The sequence below is a fragment of the Xiphophorus maculatus genome, chromosome 2 (assembly GCF_002775205.1).
Source record: "Xiphophorus maculatus strain JP 163 A chromosome 2, X_maculatus-5.0-male, whole genome shotgun sequence".
In the NCBI taxonomy this organism is placed as follows: domain Eukaryota; kingdom Metazoa; phylum Chordata; class Actinopteri; order Cyprinodontiformes; family Poeciliidae; genus Xiphophorus; species Xiphophorus maculatus.
In genome coordinates this window covers 26,093,657-26,110,205 of record NC_036444.1, presented here as the reverse complement: position 1 = coordinate 26,110,205, position 16,549 = coordinate 26,093,657, and the positions used below count along the sequence as shown (strand labels likewise).

General features: G+C 38.3%; 2 protein-coding genes across 2 annotated transcripts; both read right to left on the bottom strand.

Annotated features, from left to right (window-relative positions):
• Positions 1–1,068: 1,068 nt before the first annotated feature.
• LOC102224772 (sorting nexin-24-like) lies at positions 1,069–8,624 on the bottom strand. The gene is made up of 7 exons (XM_005810256.2): positions 8,404–8,624; positions 5,574–5,657; positions 5,271–5,375; positions 4,558–4,652; positions 4,253–4,285; positions 1,790–1,857; positions 1,069–1,719 (listed from the first exon to the last, which is right to left on the bottom strand). Exons 1-7 carry the CDS (start codon positions 8,488–8,490, stop codon positions 1,619–1,621), a joined length of 573 nt encoding a protein of 190 aa, XP_005810313.1. The 5' UTR covers positions 8,491–8,624; the 3' UTR covers positions 1,069–1,618.
• Positions 8,625–14,675: 6,051 nt separating this feature from the next.
• LOC102224516 (zinc finger protein 709-like) lies at positions 14,676–16,316 on the bottom strand. The gene is made up of 2 exons (XM_014472996.2): positions 16,256–16,316; positions 14,676–15,601 (listed from the first exon to the last, which is right to left on the bottom strand). The coding sequence occupies exon 2, from the start codon at positions 15,587–15,589 to the stop codon at positions 14,699–14,701; it is 891 nt and encodes a 296-aa protein (XP_014328482.2). The 5' UTR covers positions 15,590–15,601; positions 16,256–16,316; the 3' UTR covers positions 14,676–14,698.
• Positions 16,317–16,549: the final 233 nt, after the last annotated feature.

The window sequence follows — 16,549 nt, the reverse complement described above, 5'->3', positions numbered from 1 at the left end:
TTGAACACAACAGAGTTCAACACTGATTTGAACTCCAGCGAGAAATACAGTTAATGCTAAGTTAAGGTTTGCCCCAAACCAGAGAAAACACGGTAAACATTTCAAACAAGGGGCTCTTAATGGACATTTTTGGACAATTATACAACGTGGGACAGAAAAAAAACACGTTTGTATTACGTCTCAGCTCTAACTCAGCTGACTGAAATAGTCCAAACCTTCTCAACATGTCATAATGTAAAAAAAAAACAAAAAACAATGCCACATAAAACCCTATCCACATTTTTTATTTTAGAAAATGTAAAACAGGTTTGTGTCTGCTCCAAAGTAATACGTTGTTTTATCCACTCAGGTCAAATTACTATTCACAAAAAGCAGAAGAGTCAGCTAGTCATGAATCATCATAGCAAAGGAAAACATTTCCCTCATTCTTCCTTCAGCTGAGCAAGCGCCTCCTGTCTAACCTACATGTTGGGGCTCGTCTTCCACCAGAAGGAAGCAGCGAAAATTAAACGTTTAAAAGTGTGTGGGGGGAAAACACAAATTGGGACCTTTTTGAATGATTTATTAAAACTTAAATGTAAAATAAAAATCATGCAAATAATAAAAAACCAAAAAAGACAAACATTTGATTTTAAAAACACATTGCATCTAAAGGCTGTTAAAAACAGCACAACGTTTGCTTTTGGTTTTGTTGCCCCACATACCAGCTTTGTTGGGTCAAATGCTTGATTGGGACAAATGTAAACCAAAACATCTTTAAAATAACGAGACAGCAACGTTCAAGTAAAAACACGCAGCTCCTGTCCCGGCTTCGCTGCCTTGAATCCTCGATTCTGACATTTGCCTCAATGGATACAAATGGCATTTCCATTTCACTGCTGCATCTCCATAAAATAAAAGTGTGTTGAAAAGTTTTATGCATTTCAGTAATTTAGCTCAGAAACTGCTGCAGTGTTGTTGCCTGGGTAACCTTGTTTAAGCCTGTTTGGTGATTAGAGCTTACACTGAATGAAAACACAATTTTCTATTTCAAAAAAATGTGAATATTACATGAAACTTGTTAAAAAAAACTAAGCAAAACTGACATTGTGTTTACATCATGGCCTCTCGATCACAGTGAAGACTCCCAGCTTGACAGTTGTCCAGCAGACAGTCGTTAAAATCCTTTATTAAGAAGAGTGCTGTGTCAAAACATATTGATGGAAAGTTCAGTGGAAGGGGGAAAAAAAAGGTGAAATGGAATATTGACAGCGCCTAGCTCATTTGTTGCTTTGTTTTGATTCGTTGATGCAGTTTGTGTGAAAAGAGCTGTTGCATTTTGCCATATATTAGCCAATCCAACAAAAGTAAGAAACAAAAATCTTCTAGAAAAAGCCTCTCATTTTCAAAAATCAAGCTCAGTGTCTGGAAGAAGACCCAAGTTGATTTAAGCTTTTGTGTGCATATTATTCAGGTTTTCAGAGAAACTGAATCTGATTCAAGTCACAATGACCAAAATGAGCTTGAAATGTCTCATGAACTTCTTCTCCTGAGTCAAATGAACCGTTCGACGATGCTGCAATTCGCTGAAACGTAGCCATATTTCTGCCCGTTTTGGGTCTTTGGACCGTGCTGCCTGTCAGGCGTCGTGGTCAGGGAGAATGGAGGCGCTGAAGCTGACCCGGACGTCCCGGGGGTAGAAACCCTGCAGAACTCCGTCCACCACGATGTCCGGGAGGCCTGCGAGAAAGAGCAGGGTTTGTTTCATCTGAACACAGACCGTCGCTCTGACAAGTCGTTTCAAAGCTACCTGAGGAGCTGCCTGGCAGATAAGGATCCTGGAAGAAGCCCAGAACCCGTTGATGTGGTAAATGGTAACTGTGGAAACGAAAGGCGGAAACGCAAGTAATCGATTCAGCGAAACAGTAACCTTCATCTGCCATATTGAAACTAAAGGCAGTAGTTGGACTCGGAGAGAAATCAGTTTTATTTATTCTTGAATTATTTTGTCTTTTAAGATTTATTTTTTGAAAGAAAATTTTAAAATTATGTATTTCCCCCCCTCCCCCCCAACAATGCACTGTTTGGGTTTCCATAGTTCAGAGTGATGTCAGCAAACCCAAGGCGGCCATCTTGTTTCACAAGAGTGTTTTACAGCTTCTATTTATTTAAACTTTGAATTCAGGCCAACTCTGCAACAAAACAAGAAGGGTCAAGATACAATGTTTGTTTGTTTTTTTTAATTATGAGAATAAAGTCCTAATAGTACAACAATACAGCTCTACGACAATAAAGTCAAAATAATACAAAAATAAACTCATAATATTAACTGAATAGAGTTGTAATTTTATGAGAACTACTACAAAAAAATTTAATGTGGAATGTGAAGCATCTTGTGAAATTAGACTTTGGTATAAATTTTACAGGTAATACTCAACACTTAATTGATAAACTTAATCTTTTAATACATAAGCATTAAATAATCAGGATTTTGAAACAATTGTGTTGTTTCGAAGAAGGAGCTACACAAACTGAGGCGGTCATGTCAAATCCTGAGAAGTGAGATTTTTTTCTCCTTTAAAACAACTTTTTTCTCGTCGTTTTAAGACAATTTTTTCTGGTAAAATTGCGTTGAGCAATTGCTACATTTCTCGCAACTACACAAAAATTCTCGTAGCTACGTCGTCCAACTCAGCATAGTGATGATTGAAATAAAGATATACTCTAATTTTAGAACAGAAAGCAAGCAAATAAAACTAACAAAAAAAGATGAAAGTAGAAAATCAGATTTTACTTTTAAGCCACGTTGCCCATGCTCAGCGAGTAGAGAAGTGTCCGACTTCATCTTTAAACACGCACAGTCGTAACAGATGTTGACACAAACATAAAAACCTAACTATGCTTCCGGATGCACTCTGTGCTTTGGTGCAGCAGCGTACTGCCTTACGGGACGCAGTTTGGTGCAGAAAGCATCAGGCCAGCGGAGCGGCTCCTAAGTGTGTCACGGTGTCTGGTTTGTGCCGCGCTGCGTCATCAAATGACCGAGAAGCGGGGTAGCCACGACGACAGCCCCGGAACCGCATTCCATCTGCGCTCTGAGCCACAAACGCTTTCAGGACATTCCTGGTCTGCCGTCGCCACGGACACGAGGTGAACATCTTCTGCCCCCGTTTGAGTTCAAAGCAAACAGGATGCATGTTGACGGTCGCCTCAGTGCCTCCAACACTCATTTAAGTTAAGTTTCCAGATACAAATATAGCGTTTTATTACATTTTGCTGTATTTACTATGATGGAAAAAGTTTATTTTAATGATTCCCATCACTGAGAGTTCGTTATCCAAAACGGTTGCTTCAGTACAACAGTTTTGTTACATCGTTTACCTCTCACCAGCAAACAATAATTGTAAATAAATGACTGATACTGACTGTTACTCTTCTGGAACCGGCATGTTATTAAAAATGATCAATATTAGCATCACGGCTGAAAAGTACAGATTTTATTTTATCCCCGGGGTATCATTGCCCATTTCTCTTCCCGTACATGTGGCAAATCTGGTCACAATTGCGCCTGTGACAATAGATCAGTTAACTGCATGATAAATTAAAACGGTATTAATAATTTCCATTTGCAGAATTTATCGTTTCGTCCTTTTCTGTTTCTCTTTCTACCAAACACCGGATCACTAAAGTCTTCAGTCTTGTGTTTTGGTCTTGATTTTTTTATTTTTAAAGACAATTTTGCTTAGGGAGACTTCATAATTCATTTCGTTTGTTTAGTTTTTTATTTTGGAAATTTAAAATTTCTTCTAGTTCTAGTGTTAAAGGTTTGTTAAAATTGTAAGTTTAATGTTCTTTGAGAATATGTCCTTATCATTTTATTACCTAAAAACCGTCCCAAAGCAACGATATTATTGTTTATCGCAATAACTTCTGGGACAATTTATCGTCCAGTAAAATTTGTTACAGTGACAGGTCTAGTAAGAATCAAAGAAAAAACCCCTGAAATTTCACAAAGTTTGAGTTTTACACATAACAGACTCAAACGGCTGTGATACAATCTGATATTAATGGTTCACGGGTCTCGTTTTTGCATTTTGGAGCTTTTTTTTCTCTCTATTCGGGTCAAGGAGCAGAGACATCTCAGCTGATTGAAGCTGCTTGAGTGACCATGTTTAAATGTTGTGTGTGTTAAATGATTAACAAACTACTTAAAGTGATCGTCATTTAGGTTTTTCTCCCCTTTTTTCTGATTGTTCTTAATGTAAAAGCTTACTTGTATTCCTGACTGTCCAGTTCATCCAGTGACCTAAAAAATAGAATATTAAAATATTAGATATTACATTCACATGGAACGGTTTCGTTTTACTTTTAAACGGACGCCATTTTCCACAAACAGCAACGACTCGATCTGAGCCGTCGCTGCTGCTCCGGGGGGGGGGGCCGCCGTGAGGAATGTTTCTCAAGTTTTATCATGTTGCCGCATTGCCCCCAATCTGAAAATAGAGGCAACAAATATAGCAACGCATGCAGCATCGCCGGCCGGCCGGCTCCCGGAGGAGAGCAGGCTGCCGGACTCACTCGACGCTGCTGATCTTGTTCCCCGTGTGGAAGTGCTTCACGTGGAGGAAGTCCAGCAGCACCTGAGGCACTTCTTCGTTTTGATAGATAATTTCCTGACGCAGAGAGAAAAACATACGATGGCGTGTCAGGGCCGATGTAGACAGGCAAGACAAAGAGAGCAGTAAATTTCTGCCAGAAAAACTCTGAAATTTTGAGGTTAACCTCAGAAATGTTCTAGAAGGAACTTGGATACTTCTACGTGTGAAAAGTCGACAATTTTCAACTTTTCAAACTCAGAGATTTCCAAGTAAATGTAGACATTTTGCTGAGATTGAGCTGAAAAATTCTGAGCTTTTTAAATGTTCAACTTTTGAAACTCAGAAATTTCCATATTTTTCCTATAAATCTCTAAGTGGAGGCTCAAAATTAGATTTCATTTTCTGCAAAATTTTGACTTTTGAAACTTAGAAGTTTCCAATTTTTTGTAGAAAATTTCTTAGATGGAGATGGATTTAGACTTAGACTTTTGAATTAAAAAAATTTCCATGCTTTTTTTTTTCCTTTTTCCCCCCCCAAGAAAATTTCTGAGATGAATCTCAAAATGCCTGAGCCTTCATTTTGGCAGAAATGTACTTTTTTTCTGATATAGATATGCCATCGTAGAAACAAGAGACGGGGTCCACATAAACAGGACTTTATCATTCTTATTATATGAAGTCTCTCCTTCTTACCTGGATGTAATCTTCCAGCTCCTGCCGCCTCTGCTCCAGAGGTTTGGTCCTCAGATGGGGGTTCCTTTTGCTCGGAAAATCCGGAGTCTGGATGATCTTCTTAAGCTACCGGCATCCCAATAACACGCGCGCACACACACAAAAATCATTTATTTGATGGTTTCAGAAGCCCAAATGTGGTTCAAATTATTTTACGGCTCTTCAGCCCGATTTTAAACATCGAAAGATACTGAACACAAACAAAACAAAATGAAACCCTCCAAAAGATTTAAGAAGGCAGGACAAAAGGAAGTCTGAAATTACCTTCCTGTGGAGCGTCTGGAATTCACTGTTTCTTCTGAGTACATAATGTTTCCTTTCGTTAAACAAGACTTCAACTCTGAAAAGCTGCAAAAAGGAAAAGAAAATATAGAAAAATGATCAAAAATCCAACTTCTTCACAAAAGTGCAACTCTTCCAAGATAGATTAGTCAGAAGAAAAAAAGTTTGAAAATTAGCATGAGGAAATAAATGATTTGTTCATGCTAAGTTCCACCATGGAGAGAACAAAAAACATGCAGGATGGCGGCCCTCCAGGACCCACTTTGGGCACCACCGTTCTTTTAGCAGATTGTGTCAGTGCAAAAACAATCAACTCGCCTCTCCAGCAGGAGGCGGTAAAGAGCTGCAGACTTTTGCTGCACATGCTTCTCTTTCTGTTGCCATAAGTAACAGTACTTTAAATAAATCAGAATGTAATTTGCAAATATTTGAACAGACCTGTTAGACTTTACAAGACATCAGAACTGAACAGCAGATACGCAAAAAATAAATAGAAAATTTAAAGAGTGCTTCCGAGAGAGAGAGAGAAAAAAAGAATTCAATAAATGTTGAACTTTGCTTTTGTTTCCATAAATATAAAAAGATACAAGCAGGGCGAGTCGCTCACCTTCTGCACCACAGGCTGTCTGACTGTGACAGTGAGCCAAATTCCTCACTCTGGTGCCTCTGTTAGCTTTTCTGCCATGCAGCTCTGAATGTGGCACAGTGATTACAGTAGCCTTCAGTGTGCTAGAAAGCACAGACGTTCCTTTTAGCCATTCTGTTTTTTTTATCTACTCAGGTTCTGCTTCAGTTTCAGCACAAAATAAGGCTTTTGTAGAGCAGACTTGTAGTTGCAGCGGTTTCTAACTGTGCTGCATGATTGCTCTGTTTTCACAGGCCTGCTGGTTTAACAAGAGCAGCGCAGCAAACAGTTTTGTTCCTGTCCATAGCAGTCAGCCGGGAGTGAGAAACAAACATTTCCTTCAGATATCAGGTTTTAGTTGGAATGTTTTCGTTGCACACAGGGTTCTTCTGTAATACAATTCTGTAGTGTGAACTTGAATGCGTCACATTGGGTTTAAAAACAAACAATAATTAGAGTATGATCATTTTCTCTGCAAGTTTTGAAATTCTGAGTTTAAATGGGAAATGAATCGGCAGCTTCTGTTAAACGGCTAATTCAACGTAGAGGTAACATTTTATGAATTTACCCTTTGCATAGCCCTAGTGTCTATTGACATTTATCGTATCGGTTATCACGATAAATTATAGTTTTCACTGTTGTCATGATACATCCTGATTAATGACATTTAAATACCCCCAGAACTGTCCGTTTTGTTGGGACTATTTTCTTCACAAAATAGTCCCAATTTTCTTCACTGATTACTCAATGACAGTATCTAATAATACCACTAAATTTGTAATTATGATTAAATGCTGTTACTGTGAGTTTAGTGATACTAATCTCACCTCTTTATGTTATTGGTGTCCTAAAGAAGCATATTAGAAATGTGTGTGTTTGTCAAGAGCAATATTTGTGCTTATGTATGTTTGCAGTCACAGCCTAAAAAAGTAGCAAATATTTCTTATCGTCACAATGATGGATATTGCAATAATATCACAAAATATCGCGATAAAACATTTAGTCCTTTAGGTCTTTGATGAGACAGTGGGACAGTGATTCAAGTTCCTAACTGGTTTAACTGGTGCTGAATGTCAAAGCAGGGATTTGACATTCAGCCAAAAAGGCTGCATTATATTCCAGGGCAGCATGAACAATGATTTTTGTAAGCGGATTATACCGCCAGTTCCCCAAACCTTTCAACATCAAGCCTCCAAAGCTATGGAAACCTGTTCATTGATTAACAATTGAGCGTTACCAAAAGGGAGCAACTGCAAGTATTGTTGTGTTTTAGGATCTACTGTATGAATACGTCTGTTACGCATGTTAGTTTCTCCCTCAAGACCCCACACTTGTTGGTTTGGAACCCACAGAAACATTCAGGCTTGCAAAATATAAAACAGAAAAATATACAGAAATACGCTTAGAAGCATAAAACGCCAGGCATTTTTTGAAGATGATGCAAACGGAGGCTTTTTATTATCAATTAATAAAAATGATCAACGGCAAATAAGAATGGTTTCACAATTTACATTGTTGGCAGCAACACAAGCCATAGGTAACAAAGCGTTTTGGATTTTCTTTAATATTATAATAAATAGGACAACGTCTAGATGCTGATTTTTGCTCAGAAGCATTTTTCCATGCACCTAAATCTGCTTCCATTAATTTAATAAAACTAAGCTAAAAACATAAAACATTTTTAAAGACAAACTGTCCCAAATCATCTTCTATTGGTGAAATTGCAAGGATTTTTCCCTCCCAAATGAGCCCGAAAGAATATATCAGATTTTTTGAGACAAACCCCGTTTTAAGTTCTAGATTTTCAATTATTTACATACTACTGTCTCCACAAAAAATATCTATTTGATTAGTTTTAAATATTTGCTTAGTCTGTTGTTGAGCTGCTTTAAATAAACAAATTTTAAAAAATCACAGTAAAATCTTTCTGAAAATATAGAAATATAGCACGCGAGTCCTTTGGACTTGACGATTTTGACTCGCGCGAGACGAAAAGTTTGGACCCGCCGTGGCTTGAATCGCCTCTTCTTACAGGTAAGACTCACCTGGCCCCCATGCGGCTTCATTCTTCGGCACAGAATAACAATTAGGAGGAAGTGCGTGTTTGTCTGTGAGCGTTTTCAAACTTTCCCCAATAAGCTTGAAAACGCTCACCGCTGAATTTCGGTCATTTTGGACCGCGCTCACCTTCTTCGACTTGCCGGACTCGTCCACCTCCCTCTCCAGCGACGGTATCGACACCTCAATCATGTGGGAAAGTTCCTCCAGCACCATCCGCTTCGACTTTCCGTCTCCTTTCGACTTTTTCCGTGGCTGGAAAAACTTCAGGCGAAGAACCAGCAGCTCCCCCCCCACACCCGCGTGTGTCAACTCAGGTTAGGCGGAGGAAAGTGTCTCTGTTCCGGTAGGTTTGCTCCTGTGTGCTCCACCTACTCACTAATTGGACAAACCCCGACAGGACATTAAAGGTGCAGTCCGGGCTTTTGAAGGCACAGAGCTTTGGTTGTGAGAGTGAGGCAGCAGTGAAATGGGAAGCTGCTGTAGTGCCCATGTAAGCTTGTATGCTGTTTTTTTATTTTTATTTTAAGTTTCATTCCCAGTAAGTTCTATGGAAGTCCAAAGTGCGGCCATTTGCTTCCCTCTGAATGAGGGACAACAATCCAGGCATGGGATAAATCTGCTTTGCCAAGTCAGGTACGGATGATGCACGGAAATCTACAACGGAGTATTTGGGCTAGGCTAACACACGCAAACAAAAAATAAAATGACTAGAATAAAGTCATTATATTACGAGAATATAGCTGTACGAACGTAAATCAAAAATAATGTGGTTTTAATATGAGAAGACCGATTTAAAAACACAAGGAAAAAGACGTAGCAGTACCAGAATAAAGTTGTAGCAAAAACTTGAACAAACTTGAACTTGAACTTGAACTTGTGGTTGAACATAGCAAAAAGTTCAACTACTCTTTCTGCAACACTGCACTTTAAACCACAAACGTTCGTTTTAGTCCCAGAAATCAAAGTTCAGCTGCCTTTACGATGTTTAGGGAAAAAACTGACATTTGCTGCTTTTGTCTCATACTGAATTTATTTCTGTATATTTTTTGTTTGAATGTGGCTTTTTTATTTAAATTTGAGAAATATTGTCTTGGCTTAAGATGGCTGAATTGTTTTTGAATAAAGTAGTAATTTTGTGATGACTCTAACATGAAAAATAATACTAATAATTAAAATGAGGAAGGTTGAGCGTCTTGTGGAGTTAAACTTTGGCATCGGTTTTACAAATAGGACGTAATCTTTTAAGACATCAGGGTCAAATTATCGTCAGTTTTAGGACTTTAGGAGCTTTGCTTTGATTCAGACAACTTTCTTCTGACAACATTGTGTGTTTATTCTACTACTAGTTCTTGTTATTAAAGAAAATCTCTTACTCTGGTCAAATCAGACTACTTCGCATGTTTCATTAAAACATCAAGCTGAGTTGCAGGTAAAAATAATAATAATAATTATCATTTATTTTTTTTCTATTTTAATTTTAAACAAGATCGTGAAAATTTTGTGGCCCATTGAGAAATTTCAATTTGACAATTGAAAGTTGCCAAATTGACAACTTTGGACACCACTGATAAAGTGAAGGGAACGATTTTAACTGTTTTTGCCCCCCAACCACACGGAAACTGCTTTAGGGGATCCAAAACGTTTTGTTTTTCTTTTAAACGGTTCAATAATGAATATTTTTGCTCTCGCGTATGCGTGCGGATAAGGAAGTCGCACATTTTGTGAGAACTCTTGCATATTAGCCCGACCTCTATAAGCCCAAACGTGTCCCACACAAAGGCAGATTTAATGTTCTGCAAGGAGTTCCACAAAGCAAGCGTTTTGTCTATCGCCATTCTTCTGTTCTTGTTGTGTTTACTGCTAGCCTCGTGCGAATGTCCCACGCTCCGTGTTTAGCGCCACTTACAGGCCTGGAGGAGTAAAAAAAACAAAACAGAAATGGTGTTTTGGGCCGTTCTCGGAGTGGATGCAAACCTTTTTGGGACATGAGTGTTTTTGAAACCGACAACCCGTTTTAGAAAAACAAAACGTTTCTGTGTGGATGGGGCCTAAATGAAATTTAGATTTTCTTTGAAGTGTGTTTCTTAGCAGAAAGGTTTCACATCACTGTGAACCTGCTGGAATCATTTTTTGTTTTTAAAAAACCGACAGAGAGGTGGAAGTGAAAAACCATAGTCAGGTGTACGCTGAATCAATTCGCCTCATTAGCTGATTTGGTGTTTACAGCTTTATTTTATAGCAACAAAGATGGTTATTTGAAAAATCATAAAGCTCAAACAAAAGGCATCAAGCTAATTAGCCTTTTTAAAAAAATAAAAATTAAAATATTGCTCTATTCTGTTGTCTCTTGTTCTAGTCTCTCACTGTATTCTCTGCTTAAGCTTCTTCTAAAAAGCCAACGCAACCGGGTTTCAGACAACTACCAGAAAGTACCTTGCAACTGAAACCAAATCCAGCTTCACTTCCTGCTGTGACTCAAACACAAATAAAACCAAAAGCAACGGGCGGCAAAAAAGGGATCTAAGTCCTGGACGCATAACCACACAGCGAAGAAAAAAAAAAGTTCACGTTGGATTCCTAAAATATTGTTCAAACTGCCCAACGTGAACAATGCTCCTCCGCTCATGGCTCATTTCTCAGGGATTTATCTCCATGGGAATCACATGCTCCGCCTGTGACCCTCATCACGGGATTTAGATCTTCCCATCCCGGCTGTTGCTCACACAGTTTATCAAATCAAGCAGGCAGAGGAGATGACTTAATGACGGGAGGATGTGTGACCTTGCAGGGTGAAAATATCACCGCTGGGTGAACGCATAAGAGTTTTTTTTCCCATTTGCCTGCTGCATCAGCGCATATTTCATTACCACTTTAACAAATGCCTTCCTCATTGTGCCTAAGCCAAAGGTACAATCCACATGCTGATGGGTCAGTATTGTCTATACAGATATTAATACTTATTATTTAAGTATGATACATCATCGAACGTCTGGCCTTTGTGCTTTTTGTGGGTTTTCCTTTGAATTACTTGGTAAAACCTTTGACAGAATTTAGGTAAAGTTGATTAGCTTGATACTTTCAACAAGTCACAACGGAGACTGTTGAGCCGCAGCATCTATAAAACGTCTAAGTCAATATTGGCCATTTTATATAGTTCCTTAAATTTCAAACCGTGTTTTGCGTCCTCCTTTTTGGCTGTTGGTGTTTTTTTCCTCCTGCCTGTTTTTGTCTGTTCTGCCTGATCCCTTTGTCTTCCTTTCTAGAGTTTCCCTGAATTTTTTAAGGTAATTCCCAGGAAACGGTTTAAATCTATTTCTGTTCTGCAAGTTCAATCTGTTGTCCTAAACCATTCATTCTACTAATAATAGAAAAAGAGTTTGTGTTTTGTTTTTTATCAACATTTGTTATTTTAGTTGTCATTTTCCTCCTCCGTCCTATCTTTTTTAATTGTATACCAAACTCGACTGTAAACTCATCAACCAAAAACAACAACTGGATGCTGGCGTGAATATTATTATTTAAGTCAGTGACAATTACTAAAATAAATATTCAATTGATAGACTAACTGAACATTCTGTGGATGGAAAGTTATTGAAATTGCTCATCAAAATGCTCAAACATGCTTAGTGGCATTTTAATTTGTTCTTGAATTTTGAAAGTAGGTCAGCAAAACTTCCCAAACTGGATAGACACACCAGCTGGTCTTGCAGCCGTGACACAATTTGTCCAAACTAGAGTGTGAATGAAAGAGAGCGCTGTCGCCCAGATTAGGGAGCGTTATCCGAGGCATTCCTGGGGTATATCCACATACAGAGCAGAGCATTTTTATCAAGAAACAGCTCCTTACAACAAAGTATAAGGAAAGACATGTGGTACATGAGCATTTTTAATTTAAGGTTGGGAGATGTCTTGCGTGCTGCTGAATATTTTATGTCGAGGAAAACAGGGCAGACTTTTTAAGACTTGAAACGTGGCTGGGCTGTCACATTTGATGATGATTCAAATTTGATCAAATGAAAAAAAGAGTTAGGAGTTCCCTCTGCTGGGCAGAAAGTTTAAAGCCACTACTATTTCCACATGACCCCACTATTAGGATTTTCTCATAAGTATGTGATTTCTTCTAACTCCTTCCTTCAACTGAAATAGTGAATTTAAAATAATCCAAAATGGAAAGTATGGAAGCATATTTGAATTTGAATTAGAAAATATATCTGGAGTCTCCTTTGAAACTGCACATGAAGGAAAAGGAAATACATCTGAGTGATATCAAATGACTGTTCTATTCAATAATATCAATACATTGTGTGTTTATTTCAGCCCCACATGTCCTTTGAAAACAACTTGATTTAATAAAAAATGGACTTGTCTCATTAGCAATTTATCCACATTAAAAGCTACTGGAAATAACTGATTCTTTATCAATGAAATGTTAACACAAAGAAGGAAATGAATTCAAATATTCAGAAAGTGAAGTTTTTTGGTCACATCACCTGGAAGCTAATAGAAAGAGATCCATGATTTTCCATTAAAATATATTGTAAAGTCAGAGACGAATAAAAATCTTATTAAATCAAGCATGTAACAAATTCAGGGGGGAGCCAGTCTGCGATTCGCACACTGAGAGCATCTGGGAATACCAGGTGCAGTAAGCTTTTTGTCCATAAGATGGTGCTATTATTCCGTCTTTTTTTATTTTTTATTTTTTACAGTGGCCAACCGGTGTAAACGCTCAGGAAACGTCAAAATGCACTGCAAACATATGAATGGTGTGAACTCCAAAACGCACAAACACAAAAAAGAAGTGAAACTGAAAAGTGCTGCAAACAAAATAAGACTGCAGTCACAGAACCTAGAAGCAAAAACCAACAATCAACAAAACAAATGCAAACAAAATTGCTGGAACCACAGGAAATAGGAGCAAGGGGGAAAACGCGGCAAACAGTAAAAATGTTGCAAACAAAAAGGAAGTGCTCAGCCCCACTGGGGGGAGAGGACCACAAATCTTATAGGACCAGTCACTCAGAAAAGATCATAGTCAGTCTACAATCAAGACGGGATGTCATGATTTAATGGGATATCAAGAAGAAAGAAGAAAAAGTGTGCTATGTCATTTTCAAACAATCAGTCTTTTTGCAATATTTGTGGAAAGCAGCATATTTATGTAGGCACTGTTACCTACTCCAGACTCCTCCTAGTGGTTTGGAGGACTTATGTTTTGTAGAAAAAGTTTGCAGCATTTAATGTCAGCTGTTTTTATGTTTGTTTGTTGTTTTGCCATTTGCAGCATTTCCCCAGTTTTGCTTCTCCTTCATTTTTTTTTTTACAGTTGCAGTATTTTTCAGGTCCATTTGTTGAGTTGTTTGCGTTGTTTGTGATGCAGCTGCAACACGTTTTTGATCCGATCCAGCTGTTTGCATTCTCACTTAGACCAGGAAGATAGAGCACATCCCCTCAGTTCTAATGTCCTTACACTGACTATTTTTGAAGAAAATAGTCTTTAAAATATTGTTAATTTATAAATCACTGAATTGCTTGCATGAGATGACTGTATTTTTGTGGTTTCATTGTGTAAAATGCGTTGAACTGCCCAGTTGCTGAAATGTGTTATAGAAATAAACTTAACTGATTGATCTGAACACCTGATCTTCGGAAGCCACCACCTCCCAGACTGTTTCACTCCCTGTTTTCTGTTTTCTAGCGACTGAAAGTGAGATGTTAAGTGTTTGAAATATTAGGTGCATGTAGGCATTTTATAAACCGTGTCACCACAAATTTTACAGGTAACATCATGTAATTTTGTCTTCCTTGAAATTTTTGCCATGTAAATTCAGACTAAGAATTTCACAACACTACCTGTTAATGATCACCAGAGCACTTTCACTTTTCATTGTATATAAAAATACATATTTCACTAAGATCGCAGCTTCTTGTAAGCCTAATTTATTGGAGTGTGAACTCCAGTCTTTTAATAGTTTTATGCTAACAACTCTTCAGGACAGAGCACGGTTCCAGTGTCCCTAAAATTCACATTAAATCTCTTCACCTTCATGTATTGCCACTGTCTTCCCCACTTGCCATCTTTTGAATCTTTAAGGGAAGCTAACCCCCCCCGACCCCCCCCCCCCCCACACACACACACACACACACGCACACATACATTAATTTGGATTTGTGCTCCAATTAGGTAAGATTTTCTACTTAATGCTTAAACGTATCTGGAAATGGTTTTGTGAACAGCTTGTTAGCTTCTACGCTATTGACTGAGATGCTTACAGGATGACTTTGTATAATAGCTGTGTGATTTTTACTGCAAAAAGAGACAACATAACAATTGATTTTGAATGCTTGTAAATATTATTGTGACAAATGTTCTCTTGTGTGGATTAGGTATTCTTTCCCACATGGACACAGCAATGAAGCCTCAGTCTTGCAGAATTTCTGAATCTTTTCTCATATTAGCCACAAATATAAGGCTTTCTCCTGTGTGGCTGCGCTGATGAACCTTCAATCTTTTAGCACACCTGAATCTCTTCTCACAATGGGTACAAAGATAAGGCTTTTCTCCTGTGTGGCTGCGCTGATGAACCTTCAATCTTTTAGCACATCTGAATCTCTTCTCACAATGGGTACAAAGATAAGGCTTTTCTCCTGTGTGGATGCGCCGATGAACCTTCAGTTGTTTAGCACATCTGAATCTCTTCTCACAATGGGTACAAAGATGAGGTTTTTCTCCTGTGTGGATGCGCCGATGAACCTTCAATCTCTTAGTACATCTGAATCTTTTCTCACAATAGGTACAAAGATGAGGTTTTTCTCCTGTGTGGATGCGCCGATGAACCCTCAATCCTGTAGAATATTTGAATCTCTTCTCACAATAGGTACAAAGATGAGGCTTTTCTCCTGTGTGGATGGGCTGATGAACTTTCAAACTTTTAGCACATCTGAATCTCTTTTCACACTGGGAACAAAGATAAGGCTTTTCTCCAGTGTGGGTACGTCGATGAACCTTCAATCTTTTAGCACATCTGAATCTCTTCTCACAATCGGAACAAAGATAAGGCTTTTCTCCAGTGTGGATACGCCGATGAACCTTCAATCTTTTAGCACATCTGAATCTCTTTTCACACTGGCCACAAAGATAAGGCTTTTCTCCAGTGTGGATTCGCTGATGCGCTCTCAGTGTCGAAATCTTCCTGAAATGTTTCAGACACGTGTCACAGCTGTGTTGTTTCTGCCGCCTCTGTGTTGGTTGATCCTGTTGTCCCTCACTAGGACCATCTGAGGGTTTATAATCTTGTTTGCCTGGGTTCATACTTGTTTGGTTCTAAGGAAGTAAATCAGAAGGATGGAGAAATGGACAGTAACTATAGAGTACAAAAACTTTGTACAAATATTAAAGACATTAAAGTCTCTTCAGTAGACCAATATGTATGTTGTATGCTATAATAAATTAAGTTTAGTCCATTTATCTCACCAATATTTAATTATTGTCTCTCCCTTTATGTGTTTTTTATGTTAAAGCATGAATCAAGTCTTACCTTGGAAAATTTTGTAATTGAAACCACTGTACAATTGTGTCTCCCAGAGAGAGCTGGGCGCTCTATACCTAACCTCATTTACTCTTCCCACAAGTGGTGGGATCATTTCAATAGATTGCCTATATCTTCATTCTCTATAATCAATGTGATGGTTTCTCATTACAACTTATAAGCCTGATACTTCCGATAAGATTCAGAACTGAAACAGCTTTTTGAACGAGAAGTGAAACGTCTTCAAGAAAACAGCCCAGCTATCTGTAATTATGTCTCTCATCAATTCAGAGAGTCCAGTTAACGTAGATGTCATGGTTCTGAACTGAAGTCAGTATCCAAGGAAAAACTCAGGCATGAACAGAGATAACATGCAAACTCAATGAAGAAATGCCTCTGGACAGGAAAACTGAGCAGTACTCAGTTTACCACATTTTTTAATAACTAACCTCTTCTAGTGACGTCGTTGCTTCGCCAACGCCAGTATTCTCTTCCAACTGTAGTTTCTCTACTTTAGATCTGCATCAAACAAGCATACACCATTTATAACATATAAAGTAGATGTGACTTTATGTTATTTGCACAGCAGTGACAACAGTTTCCGATGCAGTTGTAGACAGATATTTACTTACATTGTTAGGGCAAGGTTTTCTCTAGTGTGGGTATACCGATGAATCTTCAGTCCTGCAGAAGTTTTGAATCTCTTCACATATTGGTCACACCTATAAGGCTTTTTTCCAGCA

Bases quoted from the DNA above. Each gene is read 5' to 3' on its own strand.
- LOC102224772 (XM_005810256.2), bottom strand. From the start codon at position 8,490: ATGGTGCTGGAGGAACTTTCCCACATGATTGAGGTGTCGATACCGTCG. The intron at 4,653-5,270 runs GTAAGAAGGAGA...TCTCTGCGTCAG, and splicing joins AGCTGGAAGATTACATCCAG to GAAATTATCTATCAAAACGA. The intron at 4,286-4,557 runs GTGAGTCCGGCA...TCTATTTTTTAG, and splicing joins AACAAGATCAGCAGCGTCGA to GTCACTGGATGAACTGGACA.
- LOC102224516 (XM_014472996.2), bottom strand. From the start codon at position 15,589: ATGAACCCAGGCAAACAAGATTATAAACCCTCAGATGGTCCTAGTGAG.